A 22,477-nucleotide genomic window follows, 5' to 3' on the forward strand; every position below is an offset into this window, starting at 1 on the left:
GTACTGCGCTGTTGTAAAAAAAAAAAAAAGTTAACCTTGGACATGTAAAAAAAATACACATACCACCTTGTTTAGATCCGGGGTTTTTCAATTTTTTGGCTCGCAACCCCCAAAATAAAGGTTTAAGAGACTCGGGACCCCCATTGTACCTGAAGGTGATAAACAGACATGAACATTGAAGAACAGTCATGTGGAGACAGGGCCATCAATAAAGGGGATAACTTTTTGGGGCTCATTCATAAAGTCAGCAAAATGATGGTTCATTGTTCTATGAATCTGTGATAACCATGTTTATGAAATGGCATTTTAAAAACAACAGAAATTGCTCAAGTGGCAAATAAGTGGCCAAAAACTGACGGAAAAGTGAATTGGTTCCATTCATGGTTTAACCACATTTAACCATGAATGTGGTTAAATTAGCAAGAAATGAGCATGAAATCTGGTTAAAAGAGACAATAATTGGTCAATATATGTGACATTAGGTGGGAAAAGTGGTGGAAAGGGTTAATAAGTGGAAAAATATGCAGAAAATTAATTGAAATTTGATGAAGTGGCAGAAATGTAATGCCTTAAAAATGCATTAAAAGGTCCAAAAATATGACAAGAACAAGTGATGAAAATGTGTTAAAATATGGCAAGTTTGTTGTAGTTGCAGAAAAAGGGTCAAAATAAGCACAGATTGGCTCAAAATGTTCAAAAAATAGTATGTTTCTTGAAGGCATCTGGCGACCCTCTGCCAGTGTCTTGTGACCCAAAATGGGATTCTGACCCCAAGGTTGAGAAAGCCTAATTTAGATAATGAAATGATCACACATGAAGCTAAGAGCTTTTGGTTTCTATTTGTTTTCCCTCCAGGTGTGTATAAGGGCTTGCACCTGTCGAGCACAGCGTCTCCATCCCCTGCCGCCCCAGCCCCTCCCTCTGCTACCCCAACGCCTGCCTTGCTCCACCCCTGCACCACCAGCTCCACCACCAGTAAAAACAACAACGGCACCGCCCACCCCGCCAGCAACACCACCACCATGAACAGCGCCGCCACTCAGGTCCTGCTGGGGAACAACAGCAGCAGCCTCCGTCTGGGGGTCCCCACCAGTAAGAAAGTCCACGCCCCTCGGACGCTGAGCGCCACCATGTCCACGTCCGCCTTAAAGCTCGCCCACACCGCCACCGCCAACTGTCAGAAACCCAAGGTGACGCCGGCCTCGGCCTCTCCGCTGGACATCGTGCCCAGGTGACCACAGAGCAGCAGACGGACACACAGAGGTCCACTAGTGCTGTGCTTTGCTCTTTAAGCCACTTATTCCAGATTTACTCTGCAGGAGGTACCAACGGATCATTTCTCCATCTTTGTATCACTGAACGTCACATCAAGGTGTAGCTGCTGCTGCTGCAGGCTTTGAATGTGTGAGAAAGGCTTCCATTAAACTGCCACTCACTGTGATTTGTACTGTTTACTTTGTTTCAGGGAGAATCACGAACAGGACAAGCCAGCACTGAACAGTCTGTCAGAGAACACAGTGGCCATGGAGGTTACGTAGCCACACACTCACGCACACACACACAGCGGCCATAGAGGCGTGGATCTGTGCTTCTGTTTAAAGGTGCTATGCATCATGGCAGAACGAGCAAGGCAACACCTGGTTTCCATGGCAAAATGTTTTGGGACTTAATTGCAATGCTGGTCTCATACAGTGCCCCCCACCCCCACCCCACCCTATTTGTTATTGTTAATAAGAGATCATCTGTAAATTCTTAATATGGCAATTATATGTACAGTACTGCATATTTGTAATATTCCCCATCCCTGCCCCCTCCCTGTTCTTGTATATAACATTACTTGAATACAGAATTTGTTCATTTGTGATGTTTTGCACTCAAAGATAATGAAAAAAATTAAAAGAGAAAATGACAAAATGACAAAACTGCAGCTGGTGCAAGTGTGAGCTTTGGAAACGTGTGATCACGTGCATAGTGAGGATGTTGGATCTATTTATTGTGCCGTGTTTACAGAGAGCCCCCATGTCATGGTTTTTATTTCCCCCGTGTGTGTGTGTGTGTTCCCCCCCATCGGTTCCCTGTGCCGTGCTCCGTGTTTAGCTAGATCTGTTTGTTTGGATGTGGTGAACATCAGCAGGATGTTCTTCTAGAATGTTCCCGTATGTGAATCCGCTCACTGAGACACTCTCAGGTTAGTAGAAGGCAGGTGTGCAGTAGTGTGTGGTGGGCATCAGTCTGTCAGTCTCCACTCAGATCTTCCATACGTACATATTTTTGAGACAAGTAACACAACAATGAAGGTGAAGACCTCAGAAGACTTTGGTGCTTCTGGTTCATCTTGGCACTATCGTTTTTTTTTTTTATTTGACGCTGCTTTTTGTATGACTATTAGTCACTGGTTTGCACCAGACTAACTTCAATGATAATCCCAAATCTCCACTTTAGATATTTTTATACCTCCCTTTATTACTTTATTACATATCTTTACTAAAGACTTCATTTGTTGGTTACTTGTTGCTCAAAATAATAGACCGTACGGGAGAACAAAAAAATTTGTATCATTTGACATTTGTCGTCATTCCAGCTTCTACAGAAGAAAGAAAACATGTATGAATTGAACAAATATGATCGCTTTGTCTACTTTGAACAATTTCTCCAAAAGGCTCAAAGGCCGTGAACCACAAGTTATCTGGTGCCTTTTTTTTGGAGAGAAAAAAACTGAATAAAAAACACCATTCTCTTCTGTGAAGAGTCAGGTACTGAACAAGGCTACTTGTTGTTTTTTGTCTGTGACACAATCCTATCACAATCATTAGTATTGTTTTTTTTTTTTTTTTGTTTCTGTTTCGTTCAATCTGTTTAGTATTTAATATCACTTTTCTTTTCCTTATTTTTCTTTCCTAATGTGTGTTCAGACTTTTCAGTTTGAATGTAGCACAGCTGAGAAACAACATCCCCAAAATATGTTGCAAAATATTTCTTCAAAATAACACTTGCGTCATGTATCATGAGAATGATCAGCTGTTTTTGATTTTGCTCCTCTTGCACACACTTTACGACAATATGTCTTCATTGTAAACTCAAACGTAGAGTTGTCTGTTTTCTACATATGAAAAAAAATATTGTTGGACGATTAACCATTTAGGAACCAAACTGCACCAAAGAATCGTGGATTGAATATTTTACATTAATTATACAAACCAATTTTAACCACAGTTATATAAAGAGAAATGTGCTATCTACTTTACCATAAATTAATCTAAGGAGCGTCATGGAGTAGATCTGATTATAAGATGGTTATTGTTTTTTGAAATGATTTGAAATCAGGTGTGTTAGAGCAGTTTGACATCTAAAACATGCAGAACAGGAGCTCTCCAGGACCAGTCTGCACTGTCTGATAGGAACCATCCTTCAGGGAAACGCCATCGGAACAGGTATGGATGGATTGAAGCAATACAGAGATAATGTGACTTTAAACACAATCTTTTTCTGTTTAAACATGTTTGTTGCTGAATTTGATTCACAAGTCATTCAAGTGATCACCTTTTATATAAGCAGTAAACTGTATAAAAGATACTTTTTTTTTTTTTTTTTCCCCATGAAAAAAATAAATTCAGTTTAAGCATTGACGCCCTCACTGGGCCATCTCAGTGCCACCCATAGGGAGAGGTTCAGTCCTTTATGGGGCAGATGGTACAGCATCTCACCTTCTCCCACCTACAGCTTTTTAGATTCAAGTTCACGGCTGTAAGAATGTGATTCAGTAGAAGTCACTGATGTATCAGGAGTAGGTATTTAACAGACTGGAGTACAGGAATGTTTATTGTCTTGATTTGTAATAGAACCTGCTGCAAAAATCAGATCCAATACAATCAGCTGTGGAAAGCTGCTAGTGCAGGATGATGGGAAATCATCATTAAAACAGCACGTTACACAAAAGTAGTAGTGAAGACATCCATGTCAACTTATTCTTGACTGTGGTTCAAGTAATATCGCCATCCAACCATTAAGTGTTTCTATGTTCTGCTGATAATAAAAACTAAAGTCAGCCAGAATGTCTAGAAGCCCTGAGCTAAGGATCAATAATATATTTTTTAAACCTAATGATGGAATTGAACTTAGCCCAGATGTTTTGTATGTCTATCTAACAATGATTTCAATAATTTAATTTCAAACCTATTTTGAACCCTCGACTGCAGGACTATGGAACTGTGGCACCGCCTAGCGGCCAAATCAAGTAGTTGCACATTTGAGTCTATACGAGTCAGACTCGACACTTAATATTTTGTGACCAAAACTTTATTTTTCATGTGAGGCCTTTTCACTGTGAGGTCAGTTCTGCAGTTAATGTGCTGAAATGTTTGTCGTATATTTTAACATTTTGTCTTTTGAACAGGCTGAATTTCTTAATTCATTAGCATTGTTGATATCCTGTAATCTTGAGCATATGTGTTAATTTTGACAGCAAATTTTTAGTTAGTCATAGTACTTTGATTAAAATACAGCTGATTTTTAGTCAAAATGTAGTCGTCAGGACTATTTTATAGTATAGTTTTAGTCAGATAAATGGCGAAGATTTTAGTCAGATTTTGTAGACTAAATTATAAAACATAAAGAGTTTATGCATTCAGTAACAATTTATCAACCTGACATGTGATGGTATTCATGTTTGTAACCACACAAACGTTTTATGTGATTATTGTGTGAAACCACGAGCTGTCTTACATTTTATTGGATAACTTACTGGCATGTCCCGCCTTCCACACAACAAAAGTAGCTTTAATTGGGTACGTTCGAAAAAATAAAATTACTTCTGATTGGGTTTCATCCCATTATTGTTTTGTTTTTATTAGTTAACAAAATATCAATATATTCTTGATATAGTTTTTGTTCACATGTATTTTTTTTTTATATTATTATTCATAGTCTCATTGGCAATAAAAAAAAAAAATGCAGACAAAAACTGAGTCCAGCAAGTGTGTAGGCATCTACTGTTTGCTTTAATGTTGTACCAGTATCCCTACGAGCTCTTTCATAAGGAAAGCATCAAAGCATCTACTGATTGCTTTGATACACCGGTATCCCTACTAGCTCTTTCATATGGAAAGCGTCAAAGCATCTGCTGTTTGCTTTGATGTACCGGTATCCCTACGAGCTCTTTCATATGGAAAGCATCAAAGCATCTGCTGTTTGCTTTGTTGTACCGATATCCCTACAAGCTCTTTCATGTGGAAAGCATCTACTAATTGCTTTGATATACTGGTATCCCTACGAGCTCTTTCATATGGAAAGCATCAAAGCATCTACTGATTGCTTTGATGTGTCCATATGATGATACATTTTAATCAACAAAACTAACTGATACCTATACCTGCCTGTCCTGTAAGTACATTTAATATTTAAATATTTATGAAATATTATAAGTACTAAAGGTGCTGGTTGTATATTAGGCTAAAAACGACACAGAAAAACACAACAAAGCTGTGTGTAACTGTGGTGATCCCACACTTTTAATTTGAAAAAGTCACAATGATGTAAACATTCTTTAACACCTGTGCGAGTCGCTTCATTCTGAAGTTTTTTGGCTCTGGTCGACACATTGAGGGACTTTTTCAAGATTGGAGCAAAAACAAAAAAAAATTCTGATTAACAGTTGCAGTCCTCGTATCAGAAACTGTCATTGGTCAGTGTACGGGAAGTGGAATGTACTGTATCTGTGAGAGTGGAAAATGATTCATAATAGCTCTACATTCTATTTGATGTAGTTTGTAATAAAGTTCAGGTGCGAGGCTGAATGTTTTATAGTCTTTCACAGCTGGAAGTTCCACCCAGGCATTATTTCCCATGTCTCAAATCCGATTGGACATCATCCCAGTGTTCAGTCTCTGGAAAAATGACTGCAGCTTGGACAGTCGACACTTTGTCTTCTTCCTTTTCTTTTTGCTTTCTCTGACTTTCTTGTAAACTCCTCGGTATTTGTCCTCGTCTTCCTCCTCTTCCTCGGCCCAGGGCACCCACGCTCCTTCGTGCTGACTGGGGTTTGCTCGCGGGTCGTCCGGTGGGAAGTAAACCGGCACAGCCGTTTGGTTGTAGTGGGCCAGGCGTTCCAGAAGCTGTTGCACCACATCTGGTTCCTGCTCAGCCAGGTCGTGTCGCTCGTACGGGTCGCCTGTGATGTTGAAGAGCCAGATGTTTTTGTGGGGGTGAGACATGCGGAGCACCGAGGGAGAGCGCTCCAGGTTCCACCAGAAGCCGGGCAGCGTGGGGAGTATCTGCAGATCAAATATGAACAAAAGGTTTCATTTTGAAGAGAAGCAAAGCAAGTTGGCGGCAGGGTATGGGTCAATGACATTTTTTCAATTACAATTACATCTTCAATTATCCATGTTCAATTACAACTAAATTATGATTATATTAATTATATTTCCACTAAAATTCTATTACAATTATGTTCTCAATTGCTAAAGTTCAATTACAATTAATCGCAATTATTAAGCCTTTAATAAATAATCCCATTAAACTTAACCTTCCTCTTGTGTTAGCTTTCTGTTAGCATCTCTTATGCTAACAAGTCAGTTTAACCCATGTCTTAAATCAGCTGTAAAATACATTAAAAAATATTATCTATTATCTAATTTGTTTTTCATCTCATGGTTTCCTTGTTAGACTACCTTATCCATAAAAATATTGATATTAATGTCTTTGCTGTGGGTGTCTGAGCCTTTTTTCTGTCAGTATACTCCTCAATTTAAGCGTATTTTTTTAATTTATTTTCATTTTTTTTTTTTTCATCCTCAAGAGAACTGACAGGTAGTGGGAAAATTTGGAATGAAACATATTTGTATATAAGCCATAGAACTCTTAACATGATTCCCCAGTTTTGCATTCAATTGAATTGTATTTTTTATATCATTTCCATGACAATTACAACTACAAAGCTGATTATTTGAACTCAATTATGATTACAACAGCAACATGTTTTCCATTACACTTACAACTGGAATATTTACATTTCCTGAAGAAAATGCAAGTGAGGATGCAGGTGTTGGCCCGCGTAGCACTGCAATAGCCTAAAGTTAGCATTAGCCTTGAGTTAGCAATAGCATTAGCACTAACCTAGCTTAATGTTAGCATTAGCCTAGTGTTGACATTAACCTAACGTTAGCATTAATCTAACATTAGCACTAACCTAGCATTAGCTGAACATTAGCAATAAGGATGAAAAAGGTTTAATTAGGTTGAAAACGTTGAATGTGTTGAAGGTGTTAGCTGAAAGTGAACAAACAGCTAAACATGTTAAAGGTTAAAATTAGCTGAAGTTTTAGGTTGGGGGTTTAAAACGTTGAAAATGGAAAGTTAAATAGTTTAAAAAGTTAGAAAAAGCTAATACATAGCAGAACGGCCAGAAAATATCTGATTACAACTATAATGGACCCCAGTGCTTTGTGTCACCTGTGGAGGAACCCAGTCCCCATGGCCTGGATCTCCTGTCAGCAGCTTCCAGTCTCCAACCCTGATGGCTGCCTGGACTGAAGCGTCCCACACTGGGTAGAGTTTAAGTGGGGGTGCCTTCATGTTTGCATGCCTGGGTTGGGATTTAGTGCGTCGTTTCAGGAACTTAGTGGATGTGGACTGAGACAAGTTTTGATTCTGTGATAAATGTCTTCTGGACTTTGTCTTCATTCGTGATTGGGGATGTGGCGTAATCAATAGTGTTGGGGCGTCACTGGAGTGGCTCTTTGACAGGAGGCGGAGCTTGGCTTTGGGTGCTGATTTAGGGAGGAGCTTCTGCTTTGGTGTGGGAACAGGTTTGGATTTGGTCTGAGCAACTGGAAAGGAAAAGCTCTGATGTTTCTTAGTGTTCTTTAACTTGAACGCAGACTTTTGTTTTGGTTTGAGTTTCAGGACCTTCTTCTTTTTCTTCTTCTTTGGCTTCTTTAAAGCAGAGTTTTTGGAGGCGTTCACTGCCAGTACAAGGAAAATAAAAATATTGTCAAATTTAAAAAAAAATCAGATCTTGTCGGCATTAGCTTAAACATTTCAATTTCTTTTTCATTTTGTGTATTTTTCGCCATCAATTTTGTGTTTTTTTGGAGCAATTAAGTTTTAATTTTGTGACATTTTTTATTTTTATTTTGTGTATTTTCCCTGTCATTTTTCTTTTAATTTTTTGTGTTTATAGAGTAATTTTGTACGCTTTTGGAGTAATTTCGTTTTAATTTTGTGTATTTTTTTTTTTTTCATTTTGTGTGTTTTCCTCGTCATTTTTGTTTTCATTTTGTGTTTATAGATTTATGTGTGTGTTTTTGGAGTAATTTATTTTTAATGTTGTATATTTTGTGGTGCCAGAGTAATGTGAACTCTGAACTGGAATAATGAAGTGTCTACAAAGGCTCTTCCAGCCGAAACATCTCCATAAGTTTGAACTAGTGATTTTCCACTGAAAGGCGCAATGTTTTTGCCAAATCTGATCCAAAATTAAATTATTTGATTCTCTTTTACATTTTTGTATTATATAATCAGTATTTACCATTTTAGTCTCTTGAAAGTCCTTATATAATCTAGAAATCAACTTAAGACCTGAATTGTTTTCATTTTGTGTGTTTTTAGTGTAATTCTGTTGTCGTTTTGTGTAATTACTATTTATATCATTTTGTGTATTCAGTTTTGTTTTTGTGGTTTTTTTTCATTATTTTGTCCATTTTCTGCCATTTTTGTGTATTTTTTTCTTGTTTTGGTGTGTTTTCAGTCATATTTTTTTTCATTTTGTGTATTTCCTGTCAGGTTTGAAGATTTTTTTGGTTTTTGGACTCTCATTGTTTTAGTTTTTTGTATTCACTGTGGTTCTGTGAATGGCTTAAGGTGATGTTCAATCCCAGTGAATATGGATGGAGGGTCAAACCTGGCTATTAAAAACAATGCAGCAGAATCCTTGTCCCTTTCCTGATTCTCTTTGCTCACGTTTCTTGGTCTTCTTTAAGTTCTGCCAGCCTCCAGACGATCCCTCTGCTCTCACGCCCTGGCTTGGTTTCACTCTGGTTTGGTGAAGTGGGTCGATGTTGTGCAAAATCTCCTTTCGGGGCGACTCCCTCCCCTCACTGAGGGCGGGCCAGACGTCATAACCGTCCAGTCCCTGGCTCTGAGAGGGAGGCAAACACAAAACGTCTTGTTAAAGACGACAGCACACCTTCATTAAACAGAACAGCGAGGAGGGAGGTGCTACATCACGACTGAAGGGGCTGCAAACTTTAACGAGGTTTTAAACAAATATCCACTGCCTGTTTTACCTTCCCCCTGTGATTTGATCGTGGATAATTTGAACAGTAAACTTCAGTGTCTAGATTCTGTGGCCCCACTTGTGACAAAAACAAAAAAACCGTAAAGCACCATGGAGAAATGAGGAACTGAACAGGCTAGAACAAAGATGTAGGGTGGCTGAAAGAAGGTGGAGAAATAACAAAACAATAATTAACCAACAAATTATCCGTAAACAGTTAAAATCGTACAACAAAGCCGTTAGAAATACAATAAATTCATACTTTACAAACATAATAACCAAGCACAACAATAACCCAAAAGTTTTATTTTCTACCATTGATAATTTATGTAAACCTGATTTTAACAGTTCACAGAGACCCTATGTGAGCATTTTGTAGTCCACTTCAGAGATAAGAACGACACTATTTGATGTAATATTTTATTGTAACATGGTTTTTAACAGTCCTGAGTGTCTATCTTTACCTGAGGAAACAACAGTTTTGTCCTGGTTGATGTTGAGATGCTTGATAAAGTTTTCTCCACAGTCAAACCCACCATGTCTTTAAGATCCAATCCCGACTTCATTTTTAAAAATATTTTAGGGATCTTTCAGGGATGAACCTGCTGGGATCTTTTACAATGGCTGGAAAAACAGGGTTATTTTAAATGCTACAGCTGTGTTTTTTACTATCAAAAGTACCTCCCTTCATATTTCTTAAATAATGCTGACATATGTCAGCTGTTTAAAACAATAGCCCAGCATATATCTAGCAATATTAAGATGAAAAAAACCTACATTTTGCCACAAGGATGACGTTTCTTCGTCAAACAGAACCGAAGTTATGTTCAGATTGAAATTCGCAATACGAGTGGCGGCCATCTTGGATCTTGCTCTGAGCACAATTTACAGTATGTAAAGATATATTGTTGAATTCCTTGACCCTGAAAACCTGAAATTTGCCACTGGGATCATGTGCTTCTATGTCAAATAGAACCAAAGTTATGACAAAATATCCAAATTGGCAGTATGGATGGTGGCCATCTTAGATTTCTTGATTTTGATTGGGAAGCGTTGGTTTGCCAGCGTGGATTCCATTAATGATAGATTCATCATACTCCATAACCCCCATGTACAAATTTCCATGCTTTCTTCCAGAAGTAAAAATATTTTGGACAATTCTGCCAGGCTACAACAGAAGCTTTTAAATGAAGCCACTTTTTAAAGTGTTTTGGCCACGTTTAGCATCGTCTTTAATCTGGTTGGGAAACCTTTACGTACGGAGAATATGGAAATAAAAAAGGCATATCTCTCAGGTTAAATAAAACATTTGGCCAGACTTTGTGTTTATTGGAGCCGAAAGAGTCAAGAAATGTTAAATGACCATAAAAGATAAGCACATGCACTCATTCTAAGTATCAGATTAGTTTCTATTGATCTACTGTACCTACTGAGGTGGACCTGAATCAGATTAGTTTATGTACGCTTATGTACAATTCTGCAAAGTTCCTCATTGGCCACTTTGTAGATTCAATGCACTTAAAATGTATCAAGATGTAATTCATGCACATGTAAGTAAGAGCTGATTGTTTTTGTTACATTCAAGTCCAGAATTAACACTTTGTTTTCCCAAGAAACACAAAAACAAATTTAACTCAAATGAAAGTGTAAGATGAGAATAAAGAATGATTATCTCAATGCTGGATGAGTGCTGACACTTCACGCTGACATCAGTCTTTCCTCCAGCTCTATGAGGAGAGTAGTGAGGATGATGATGGTGAACTAATCCGCACTGACCTGGCTGATATTCCCTCCTGCCAGTCCGACCAACGTGGGAAACCAGTCTGTGATGTGAAAGAGATCCTTGGAAACTCGTCTCCTGCGTTTTAACAGAGGACTGTGTACGAAGGCCACTCCACGGACGCCACCTTCCCAGTAAGTGCCCTAAACACAGGAAGTGGGTTTAAAAACTAGAATTCACAAGGAAGTGGTGAGTAGATCTGATCTTTTCTACCTTGCGGCCTCGTAGGGGCCAGTTGCTCCCTCCTGTGAAGGGCTGGGCTCCGTTGTCAGTGGAGTAGATGATGATGCTGTTGCGGTAGTATCCCAACTTTCTGAGGTCGTAAGTGACGTTACGGACGGCCTCGTCCACAGTGGAAACCATGGCAGCAAACTTTCTTCTGGCCACGTTGGCCATGTCTCGGTAGGGGTAGATGTAGGACTTAGGAGGCTGGAGCGGCGTGTGGACGGCCTGCGGCAACATTTATTACCACATTAATAGTCTGAGATGGGCAAGTTCTATCACAGCAGGGACACAAAGATGTGATTGTCTGATCATCAACAGCCAAGTCAGCATTAAGACCAGTCTGACCATTAACACAGGAAATAACAAAGAAGGGGTTGTGTGGGTTTTTTTTTTTTCATTTTGTGTGGTTTCCTGTCATTTTTCATTGTTTTTTGGAGTCATTGTGCTGTAATCTTGTATATTTATGTATCATTTTGTGTATTTTCAGTCATTTAATGTATTTTTGTTCTAAATGTGTATTTTTTTCTTGTTTTGTGTTTTAAGAGTCACATTTTGTGTAATTGTGTTGTAATTTTGTGTATTTTGTGTTTTCAGAGTAACGTTTTTCTCATTTTGTGTATCTTGTTATTTTGTGAAATTGTGCTTTCATTTTGTGTATTTTCTCTCATTTTTACTGTATTTTGGTTCTCGTTTTGTGTGTTTTCAGAGTAATATTTTTCTCGTTTTGTGTATTTTGTTTATTTTCTCTCATTTTGTGTAATTGTACTGTCATTTTGTGTATTTTGGTTCTCCTTTTGTGTGTTTTCAGAGTAATATTTTTCAGGTTTTAAGACTTTTCTTCACATTTTGTGCATTTTTGAACTCACTTTGTTTTAGTTTTTGTGTTCTATGTTTGTTTAGGGGCTGCTATTTTCGTAAATGATAAAACTATGTGTTGTTGTTTCCATTTGCAGCTCTCTGAATAATTTCACATTTGTGTGTGTGTGTGTGTGTGTGTGTGTGCGTGCGTCGTATGAGCTCAGGCACCTGCAGAGACAGCAGCAGAAAAAGGGGCCTCTCGTTGGGGTCGTGACTCTCCAGGATCTTTCGTGCTCTCTGTGTGAACAGTGTGGTGGAGTATTTCCCTTCCTGACCCCACGCCACACCTTCACCTTCATGCAGGTCGTAGCCACACAACCCTGGGCCGTCACACGATCCGTAGCTAAACACAGGCGGAGAATTGTGTGATAGTGAAGTGATGAGCAGAGCAGACGCTGGTCACTCACCTGTAGTAATCCACGCTGCCGGTTAAAGATCCAAAGAAGGAGTCGAACCCTTTTCTGGTGGGAAGACACGACTTCCTAAAGACGAGAAATGATTTTATGGGTGGAGGCCAGAGATAGCTGTAGCTATAGTTTTTATGGCAGAAGAAGAATGTGTTTTTCTTCAAAGACCAGCAGAACCCCCTAAACCCGTCGGCCCAAATCCAGCCCTTCAAAGCATCCAATTCGGCCCATAGGAGAAAGTAAAAATGATAATAATAATAATAATAAAAGAAAACACATCTGAATCAGTTGTTGACATATACAAATTAAATCAATCTCAACAATATTTGCAGAGCTCACAGTTTTCCCATGCTTACATCACATGATGGCAGTCATTTTTGTTATTATTATTATTATTATTTTTTTTTTATGTTATTGTTGAAAGATCTTTCAATTTTTTCAAAGTCCTTCAATTTTCCTGAATTTTTTCCACAAAATTATTAAGAAGAATTGGTCACAAAATCAAGGAAATGTTGAAGTAAAGATCCTGCAGGGACTGATATCTGTCACGTATTGATTAGATATTGTCGTGCTTTAAATACTTTATGTATCATTTATAGCTGGAACTGCAAACGAGGGCACATTTATGTTAAAATTGCTTGTTTTCCCGTCTTAAATCTCACTTGAGATCAGACTGGTCCATATTTTGCCCCTGGGTGAAAATGAGTTTGACGGCCTTGCCCGAAACCAAATAAATGAATGCATATTTCTACATCCTTTTAATATGTTTTGTCGTGTGTCTTCTTTCGGATGAATGACATTGATACAAATGACACATCAAGTAAAATCCAATCAAAGTAGATGTGTCGCATCTAAAAATAAAATCCATGTCAGACAAATCCAAGCAATTCCCACAGAATGTTGAACATTATGCACACACACATTAAACACTGTTTGAGGTGTCCGAACACACAAAGCTTGGTTTGAACATTAGGAGAAGCCATAACAGAGAGTCAGTGAGCTCAATACTCAGTTACTGATACTTTTGGCCAGGTGTGTGGAGACGGAAAAGAAGGAGAAAAAAAAACTGTTGGAGGTAAAAATAAATAAATTTAAAAAAAAAAAAAATCATGTCCTTCAAGAAAAAAGTTGAAAATTGATGTCAACTTTTTTTTTTTTCATTATGCTGACTATTAGTACAAAATGCCTGTTCCTGGAAAGGTAATCCAAACAAATGACATGTTCTATAAATAAAGGAAAACAGCATAGGATGAATAATGATGTAATTTAACCCTGGGCTCCCACGTGACAGGCGGGGATACTGACCATCATACTAACGTCTGTCATCTGTAATTATTCTAAAGTATAAACCGCCTGACACAAACAGTTGACATCAATTTCTGACTTATTTCTTGAAGTGCATGAATTTTTTTTTTTTTACCTCAGATATTTTTTTCTTCAGTGGCCCTAAAAAATATTGACATTGATTTTCACCTTTTTTTTTTACCCCCAAAAAAAACTCTCGACTTTGATTTTTGACTTTTTTTGTGAAGTGCAATAGCGCTTTTGTTTTTTTGAGCCTCCAAATATTTTTTTTTTTCTTCTGTGGCCCTAATAATCTAACGTGTAAGCCACACACACACACACACACATAAACTGCTACGTGCACAGGCCCCGTCTCACCTGTAGAAGCCCAGATGCCACTTCCCCACCATGTGTGTGGAGTACCCAGCCTCCTGCAGCCTCTCTGGTAGAGTGTCCATGTGTGAGGGCAAACAGCTGGGCTGTCTGGGTCTGATAATGGAGTGCTGCAGTCCTGTATGGATCTGATACCTCAGAGAGAACGAAAACCACATGTGATGTAATCACCATCAGTCAGGCTATAATACGGAACTGATGTTTTGGTTTTTTTCATGTTTTTTTTTAATTTTTGCAGCATGGAGATTCTGTCTCTCCGTGCTTTCTGCATTATAAGTTGCCTCGTTTGAATTTGCAGTAATGATTAGAAAATGACAACACTGGGAGAAGTCACTAGATCATTGTTTCCAGTTACATTTGGATTTTTTTTATTTATGTATCCTTGTTTACTGTTTAGGATTGAACTTTAACATTGAATATTTGTTTTACATTGAATCATGGAAATTCAGTTTTCACAAGTTTGCCTTTTCTTTTTTTTTTATCAGTGGCTTCACAGTCCTTATGTTAGTGGTTCCCAACATTTTTCTTGTCGTTACCCCCATTTTTATACAGTAATTTCCCTCTGAAATTAGTTTTTAGGTCATGTTTGTTATAGCGCAGATATTTTTATACTGCATTTTATTTAAACTAGATTCATATTGGAGAAAGTACAGAATACAATCCTTTGAGATTGTGTGTGTTTTCTGCCTCTTCCTGCACTGTATATTTCTGTGATATTTCGTATTTTTATTTATTTATTTACATTTATTTAAAAAATTTATACAAAAAAAAAAAAAAAAATATATATATATATATATATATATATATATATATAATTTTAATCAGTTTTTATTCAATTTTATTCTTCCTAGACATTTCAGGCGACCCACATGGGGTCACGACCCCAAGGTTGAAAAACCCTGTCTTATGTTGATGGCAGTGTTACTAACTTAGTAATTAGTTCCTTATTTTAAATTCATAGAGTTTTGCTTGTTTGTCTTGAATGATTTAAGAATTTATGTTCATGTACAGTATATGTCCTGTTTATATCAATGTTCTTATAACATATATGGGATATCGACAAATACATCAGATATCGGCTTTTTAAAACCCTGATATTGGTACTATCGGCCCTAAAGCCCCTGTGTCGCCCCAGGCTGTATCACACACATGTTCATCCTCAAACTGAAGGCAGGACTCCAAGCTTTAAACTAGTTCCAGTGCTGACAACCCAATCTAAACCAGACTGTGTGTGTTTTCCCAGTTCATCACATCTTCATCCGCTAAATGAAGGTGTTTTCAATTTGATTTGTTGGACTTATTGTTTGCATGTTTGCAGCTTTCACTGTCTCAACTCGTTCGTGGTGATCAGTTTTAAAAGTGAAAGTGAAGTGTGTGTGTGTGTGCTAATAATGTGGCTCAGGTGTGTGTGATCTCTACCTGCCGGTGAGCAGCTGACTGCGTGAGGGCGTGCAGATGGGCTGAACGTAGTAGTTCTCCAACCTCACGCCCTCTGCTGCCAGTTTGTCCAGTGTGGGAGTCTTGATGGTGGGGTTGTGGTAGCCGATGTCGTTGAAGCCCTGTTGGACGATCACACAAGGCTTCAGAGAAGAAAAAGTGCAGCAACGTTTGGCAGCGTGACCGCGAGAATTACACAATCCCCATTCCTTTGGTGTGTGTATGAGCGAGGTTTGGGTTTATGGTTACATGGGCGACCACCAGGAGGAGTAACCCTACAGTAAACTAACAAACCTTTGGGAGGTCAAGGTAATCAGGTGCAGATGTGAGCTGCTGCTGCAGATGGATTTTATCGTTTGATTTATTGATCTTTTTTTAATCTTAAACATACAACTAAGTTTAAAGTAGACAAGAAAAACAAGACTGAATAATTGCAAACACATTTTAAATGCTGAAATCATTCAACAAGGAATAAATTTATCAATTCATGAGAAGAAAATGATCAGGCAGTTTGAGGGCAAAAATACTTTACGCAATACATAAGAAAAATACATTTACACAACAAATATTTTGGATTTTTTTTTTAATCTTTAATCTCTTACGTTTTTTCAAGAACTTTCTTATCATCCAGTTTATATAATCCTTGTGTTTTTAAGACAAACCATTGAGATATTTAGTGTTCGTTTAGTGTTGATATTTAAAGACAAAAACTTTTGTTAATACTTTACTTGACGTTTTATACATAAGGCTGCCATTAGCATGAATAAGGTGTCATGAAGGCTGTCATTATGTGTTGTTCATTCCCCTAACCGTACCTAACCACACTAGATCCCTCTACATAACACAAAAAAATGCCAACATAGCTCTAAAGGTGTCATAATTTAGCAAATGACAGCCTTCATGACACCTTATTCAAGCTAATAAAGTGTAGCCTTACACGATGTACAGTATTTATCTGATCAAAATCTAAGTTAAATGGAGATCATTTGCTCAAAAATAAAGATGTAAAAGGCTGAAATTGCGCCACTGTAAACACTCATACTGATAATGTTGGAAAAGTTTCCCGCATTGCATTGTGGGATGTGGACTCCTGTGGATGGATGCATGGAAGTGATATAACTTCATTCTTATTGTGATTTCTTGTGTTTCTTCACCAGACGAGGAGGAAGTCATTCTCTTAAGGCATTTTTCTTCCGAAAAGTATTCCCTGCGACATCAGAATGAAGTAAAAACACTTATATGCACCCGTCTCCCCAACATCCCACAATGCAATGTGCAAAAATCAAATCAGATTTTTTATAAAACTCAGTTTTTCATCATTTTTTCCTTTCCTACCTTGTGCATTTCCTCGTCTAACTTGTCTAATGCTGATAGTTTGATGGTGATAGAAAACTAATAAAAAATCTGAAACAAGACTGTATCAATTTTGCTGTCATGCATATTCAAATAATGTATTTTTTTACGAGTGGAGGAATATTTAGCATTTTATGCAGAAAACAATGCCGTTCTATAATAGAGAACATTAATTACATACGAGATGTAATAACCAGGGCTCCTTCTCCCAGATTACATTTTAAATCCAGTTTTCCATTTTCCAATAAATGTATGTTTACGACTTCAAAAAGCTTTCTTCCACTTTCGCACATTCCCATACTTTCTGTAGCCTTTACAGTTCCTCTTCTTTAAAAAACTTTAAAAATGCTTCTTTTTTCAACACAAAGTTAAAAACTTCCCATAACAACAACAGCTTCAGTCCAAACAGGAAACAATCTTTGGATATTCATTCATTCTATCATTTTTTTAAATCTTGATTTCTGTGATTTCTTGCACTTCTATTGATGAGTAGGGTCATTTAAGTTTAATTTCAAAAGGTTGTATTGATGTGTATAATAAATTAAAATGCTCTAAAATGGTCAAGAGAAATAAAGTAGAGGATGTTTCTGGTGAACTAAGTTAATGGTTCTCAACCTTTTCAGCCCGCGACCCCACAAAAATAAGCTTCCAGAGCCCGGGGACCCCCACTGTAGCTGAAGGTGGTTGAACACAGACATGAACATTGAAGAACAGTCATTTGGAGACAGGGTCATCTATAAGGGGGAATAAAAGGGGAGAGATTTTCGGGGTCCATCCATAAAGTCAGTAAAATGATGGTCCATCGTTCAATGAATCTGTGATAACCACATGTATTTATTTATCTGATTAATATCCACTGTTATCCAGGAAGTTTGTTATTATTTGCACACTAGTATATAGTCATGGAAAAGTTGGTGAAATGGGATTTCAAAAACCACAGAAATTGGTTAAAAGTTGCAAATTACACTTTCTAAGTGTCATAATTGGAACAATTAGTTTACACTGGCAAAAAATGGGCATGATATATTGTAAATGAGGATAAATTGTCAAAAATAAACATTTAATATGGTGAAAAGAGGTTAAAAGTGACAATAACGGTAGGTGGAAAGGGTTTATAAGTGCTGAAAATGTCTTGAAAGTGGAAAAAAATGTGCAGAAAAGGCATTGGAATTTGATGGAGAAGTGGCAGAAATGGGAGTAATATAGCAAATGTGTATTAAAAGGAACAGAAATATGGCAAGAAAAAGTGATGAAAATAGGTTCAAATATGACAAGTTTGGTGTTGTTAGAGAAAAAAGGGAAATAGGTTCAAATTGTTCAAAAAGAATTCTTATTCTTGACTCAGACCTGATCGTCGATGAGGATGAATACGATGTGCGGTTGGTTGTTGTTCTTCTGCGTGGCCCCGTCCCTCTCAGGCTGTAGTTTGGCTCTGTGCGCTGGCAGACAGTGAAGGCTGAGCAGGACGCTCAGCACGGCCAGAGTCTGCATGTTTGCAGCTGCAGTCCTGCAGGAAGCAACATCAATGAACACTGAACTCCCCAAAGAGGTTGAATTTCACACAAACGTGCCAACTGGGCCGTGTGTGTCATCCAAACGTGTCCAATGAGTGGACGAGCTCCAACTCTGAGGAGGGCTTGACTTTTATTCCCTCAACCAATTACAATCCTTCTCTCTGAATCTCACCAAAGAAAAGGAATGAAATGATTATTAGGTGTGATGTCACGAGACACACAGGAATCTGAATGTGCAACTTTTGCAATTCTGGAGTGTACAGCTGTGACGGAAATATGAGACAGATGTTGAGAAGTAATCGAGAAAAGCAGCAATTTTACCGTAATACACGTGTCAAACTCATGGCCCAGGGGCCAAAACCGGCCCTTTGGAGCATCCACTTTGGCCCGCAGAAGAATGTAAAAATGACAGAGAAACTCAACAATATTTGCAGGTGTTAGGGCTGTGCAATTAATCGAAATTTGATTACCATTTTGATTATTACCCCCAACGATTACAAAAACAACATAATGGACAAAAAAAAAAAAAAAAAAAAATTTATTTTACCTGTTGTATTTGCTAAATAACATAAAAACGTATGTAAACGCTTGGTAAACCAGTCAAACTCTCTTGTACGGGAACGTCACGTGCAAGAACTGATTTGTTTTGCGCAAAAGTGAACATTATTCATTTTAGGGTTTGAAGGATTTAATTCATGTTTAAAGTATATATTTGACATTGTTTTGCACAACAACAACAACAACAACAAAAACTTTTTGGTTGACAAATAATTGTTTGAATAATCGTGATTTCAATTATGGCTAAAATAATTGTGATTATTATTTTTTCTATAATTAAGCAGCCCTAACTCAGAGTTTTCCCAGTGCTTATATCACACTATTGCAGTTATTATAACAGTTGGAAAAAACACAAAATTCTTACAAAATCCTTCAATTTTGTTCAAATGATGACATCATATTTTTATTAAATAACTAAAAAATTGTCACAAAAACTAGGACATTCCAAGTGAAGACCCTGTTGGGACTCATATGTGTCACTTATTGATGCATATGGTCACTTTCTTACATATTTTGTATTTTATGTGTACGTAGAAGTGCAAACTAGGGCACAATAATGTTGAAATTTCACATTTTCCTGCATAAAATCTGTGACACGCTTGAGATCTGAACTAAAATGAGATGGACACCCCGTCCCCTGCCGTAATGGATAAAGTTTGTCCAAATATATCCTGAAATATTATCTCACCTGAGGACAATAAATCAAGGCTTGTGAATTCAGAGCTAGTGCAGGATACAGAGTGTGTGCAATAATAATAATAATAATTTGATGTATTGGGACATTACGCTTAAATAAGTCCTCCTGCAGCACCTGAACTTCTTCCAGCCAAGCAAAGAGAGTGAAAATGAACGACTAGCACTGGTAAAAGACGTTCTTTCTGCAATACTTTCAGGACTAAGTTTGTTTGGGCCACGAGTTCTTGTTTGCACTCCCTTTTTTCCACCACAGTTCCCACGCAGCAGAAATACTTTCAGATTAGTTTGAGGAACAAAGCAACTAGTTTAAGATGTTGACTTGGCCTGTAAAATGTTTCCCAAATGTGGAACAAATCAATTATTATTAAAATGTTCAGGACAATTAAATCCCATCCACTGATGCTCCAATATATTGCACTGGAGGTCCCTGTGCTGTGCGCTGTCGATGTGGCTACTTCCTGTTTAAAGGTGCAACTTCCTGTGTAATAAACAAGTAAAAAGGAAACAAACAAAAAACCATAATGTTTTTATATATTTGTTTTTTGTTTTTTTAATGATGAGCGTTGATTGACACAGAACACCAACATCTGCTTTCAGCCTTTCACAATAAGAGCCTTAGACATCGTACACAATTGTAATTATTTGATACCTACAATCTGTTTACAGTTATCTGACATTATATAAATATCCATCCATCCAGTTTCTGACCCGCTTGCTACTTTTTTCAGCGTCGCAGAGATTACAAAAACATATAAAATATGATTTTTTTATTAAAAAAAAATAAAAAGTAAAAAAAAAAAAATTACATTATTACCATTTGTTTGTTAGAAAGAACTAGCATTACTATCCACGCGTCATCTGTTACAGGAAGTTGCAATACAATGATCGTTCCAACAGCAGCACACAGAAAGTATTATGCTCAATAGAAACAATTCGTAATTTACCTAAAAAGGGAAAAAAAAATCTACCATTTTCAAATTATTAAAACATTTTAAGGACAAATTGCACTCTGCATATTTTAGTGAATTCTGATATAATTATTGATTAAAGCTCAAAAATCTGAAATATTAAACTCTTTCCTTATCTATCAACCTATAGGAATCTGTCTGTCTGTCAGTGGCTCAATTATATCAGTGGTTCAGGGACAGACAGAGCTGAGACTTTCAACATGGCTGCTGCGACGTCGGATTTGTTTGGACTGCAATGATACCGTTAATACATTTTTTCATAAATGTTTTACAAATTCCGTGTGCATCTAAACTGACTGTTGTGGATTAATGACACTAAACGAGTCCGGACCGAGACTGTTCCTGTCAGAGGAGATCCGGATCCGCGAGGACAACAAACTAGAATTGGATCATATGGGGTTCAACTCCCTACAGTGTCCTTGCTAAAAGCCAAAATATATGAAAACACAATAGTTATCACTCAACACATTTCACAACAAACCTAAATGTCCCTGATGTACCACCTTCAAACAACCTCATTTGGCCATCCATGAAAAAGCTACTTAACCTCCCACTTTCCTATAGCATCACATACTTCCTACGGGAACTGCACTAGTATATTCTAACGGGAATTCACTTTAAATGTGTATTATTACACTTTATGTTCATGTTTGAAGCTGAACATTTAAAATCTCTCCATTATCACAACTTTTTTATTTTTTTTTATTTTATTTTTTTCCCCAACTTTTTATTAAAAGGAATTTCACATTTTTTTTTAATATACATCCAAGTAATTTAAGCTGACACTGTAATAAAACATTAATTATTCAGACTTTTTTTTTTTTGGTAATAATTTTAGCCAGTGTTCTAATTTTAGAACAATTGAAATTTTATTTAAGATTTCAATTATCGCCTTTTTTTTTAAAAAAAGAACAAAGAAATGATGATGATGACGTCTGACTCGTTTACCTTTTAGGTGTGAAGCAATCGCTCCGCCAGTTTAACTTCCAGCTTTACTTTGAGGAGATTCCAGGGAAAGAAGGAGACTGTCTAGTGTCAGTCGTATTATAGAAATTATGTCTTAGTAAATACGAGTGTAAATATCATAAAGAAAATACTTTTTTCCCCCTTTTTCATTGTGTAGTTGGCAGAATCAATACCTCGATACGGGATCAATGGAGGTGAACGGCTCCGTCCACCGTCTTTCTCTCCGCTCTGTTCAGTTCATTCTTCCCGCCTTGGCTCCTTCTTCATTCGGACAAACAGTGTTTGTGCTGCAGCTCTGGCACTAAACCCTCCACTTTTCATGAGAGCTTCCTTTCTTCAGCCTGGACGTCTTCACACAGGCGGTGTCAGGCTGCCGTTAGTGGCACGGATCACACTTCCGCCCTGACCCGCCAAAATAAAGCGTGAAACGACAACGTCAAAGACGTGGATATTAGTTGTAGCACATGTTGAGATTTATTTATTTATTAATTTAGCAATGTTTGGTTTGAATTTAGGATTTTGTCCACTTGCAGTTAACACAGTATATGATTACAAATAGATACTAGGGATGGGATGTTACACTGAGTTCACCTTTTTTTTAATTGTGACCCCATTTTTATATCCCAAAATTTCTGGCGACCCCAAATAATTTTTTCGAGGAGTTTATGTTTTGATCATGTTTATTATACTGTGTATGTTTTTTTTTTTTTTTTTTTTTTCTTTCTTCTTCTCTTTATACTGCATTTTATTTGAACTTGATTCAT

General features: G+C 37.4%; 2 protein-coding genes across 6 annotated transcripts in view; one reads left to right on the forward strand and one right to left on the reverse strand.

Moving 5' to 3' along the window:
• The window catches only part of LOC114479244 (enhancer of polycomb homolog 1-like), a 41,633-nt gene extending 38,868 nt beyond the window's left edge, over positions 1-2,765 (forward strand). For 2 of the 4 annotated variants that reach the window (XM_028472816.1, XM_028472815.1), the window contains 2 exons: positions 856-1,231; positions 1,466-2,765. In XM_028472816.1, the coding sequence (XP_028328617.1) occupies positions 856-1,231; positions 1,466-1,538 (449 nt within the window). In that variant the 3' untranslated portion in view covers positions 1,539-2,765. Of the gene's footprint in view, positions 1-855; positions 1,373-1,465 lie in introns of all 4 variants that reach the window. The other 2 variants (XR_003675968.1, XR_003675969.1) reach the window with 2 other exon arrangements.
• Positions 2,766-5,483: 2,718 nt separating this feature from the next.
• LOC114479732 (arylsulfatase I-like) lies at positions 5,484-22,087 on the reverse strand. Of its 2 annotated transcripts, XM_028473567.1 has the most exons (12): positions 21,887-22,087; positions 21,696-21,742; positions 18,359-18,518; positions 15,641-15,780; positions 14,207-14,356; positions 12,545-12,619; positions 12,306-12,480; positions 11,268-11,504; positions 11,051-11,197; positions 8,959-9,136; positions 7,450-7,961; positions 5,484-6,269 (listed from the first exon to the last, which is right to left on the reverse strand). In XM_028473567.1, exons 3-12 carry the CDS (start codon positions 18,500-18,502, stop codon positions 5,847-5,849), a joined length of 2,181 nt encoding a protein of 726 aa, XP_028329368.1. In that variant the 5' UTR covers positions 18,503-18,518; positions 21,696-21,742; positions 21,887-22,087; the 3' UTR covers positions 5,484-5,846. The 2 variants fall into 2 exon arrangements, with proteins under 2 accessions (XP_028329368.1, XP_028329367.1); XM_028473566.1 differs by lacking the exon at positions 21,696-21,742.
• Between the last annotated feature and the right edge of the window lie 390 nt (positions 22,088-22,477).

This window comes from Gouania willdenowi, chromosome 17 (genome assembly GCF_900634775.1).
Source record: "Gouania willdenowi chromosome 17, fGouWil2.1, whole genome shotgun sequence".
Classification (NCBI taxonomy): domain Eukaryota; kingdom Metazoa; phylum Chordata; class Actinopteri; order Blenniiformes; family Gobiesocidae; genus Gouania; species Gouania willdenowi.

Bases quoted from the DNA above. Each gene is read 5' to 3' on its own strand.
- LOC114479732 (XM_028473566.1), bottom strand. From the start codon at position 18,502: ATGCAGACTCTGGCCGTGCTGAGCGTCCTGCTCAGCCTTCACTGTCTG. The intron at 12,481-12,544 runs GTGAGTGACCAG...GCCTGTGTTTAG, and splicing joins GGCAGCGTGGATTACTACAG to CTACGGATCGTGTGACGGCC. The intron at 6,270-7,449 runs GTGACACAAAGC...TTTGATCTGCAG, and splicing joins GGGACTGGGTTCCTCCACAG to ATACTCCCCACGCTGCCCGG.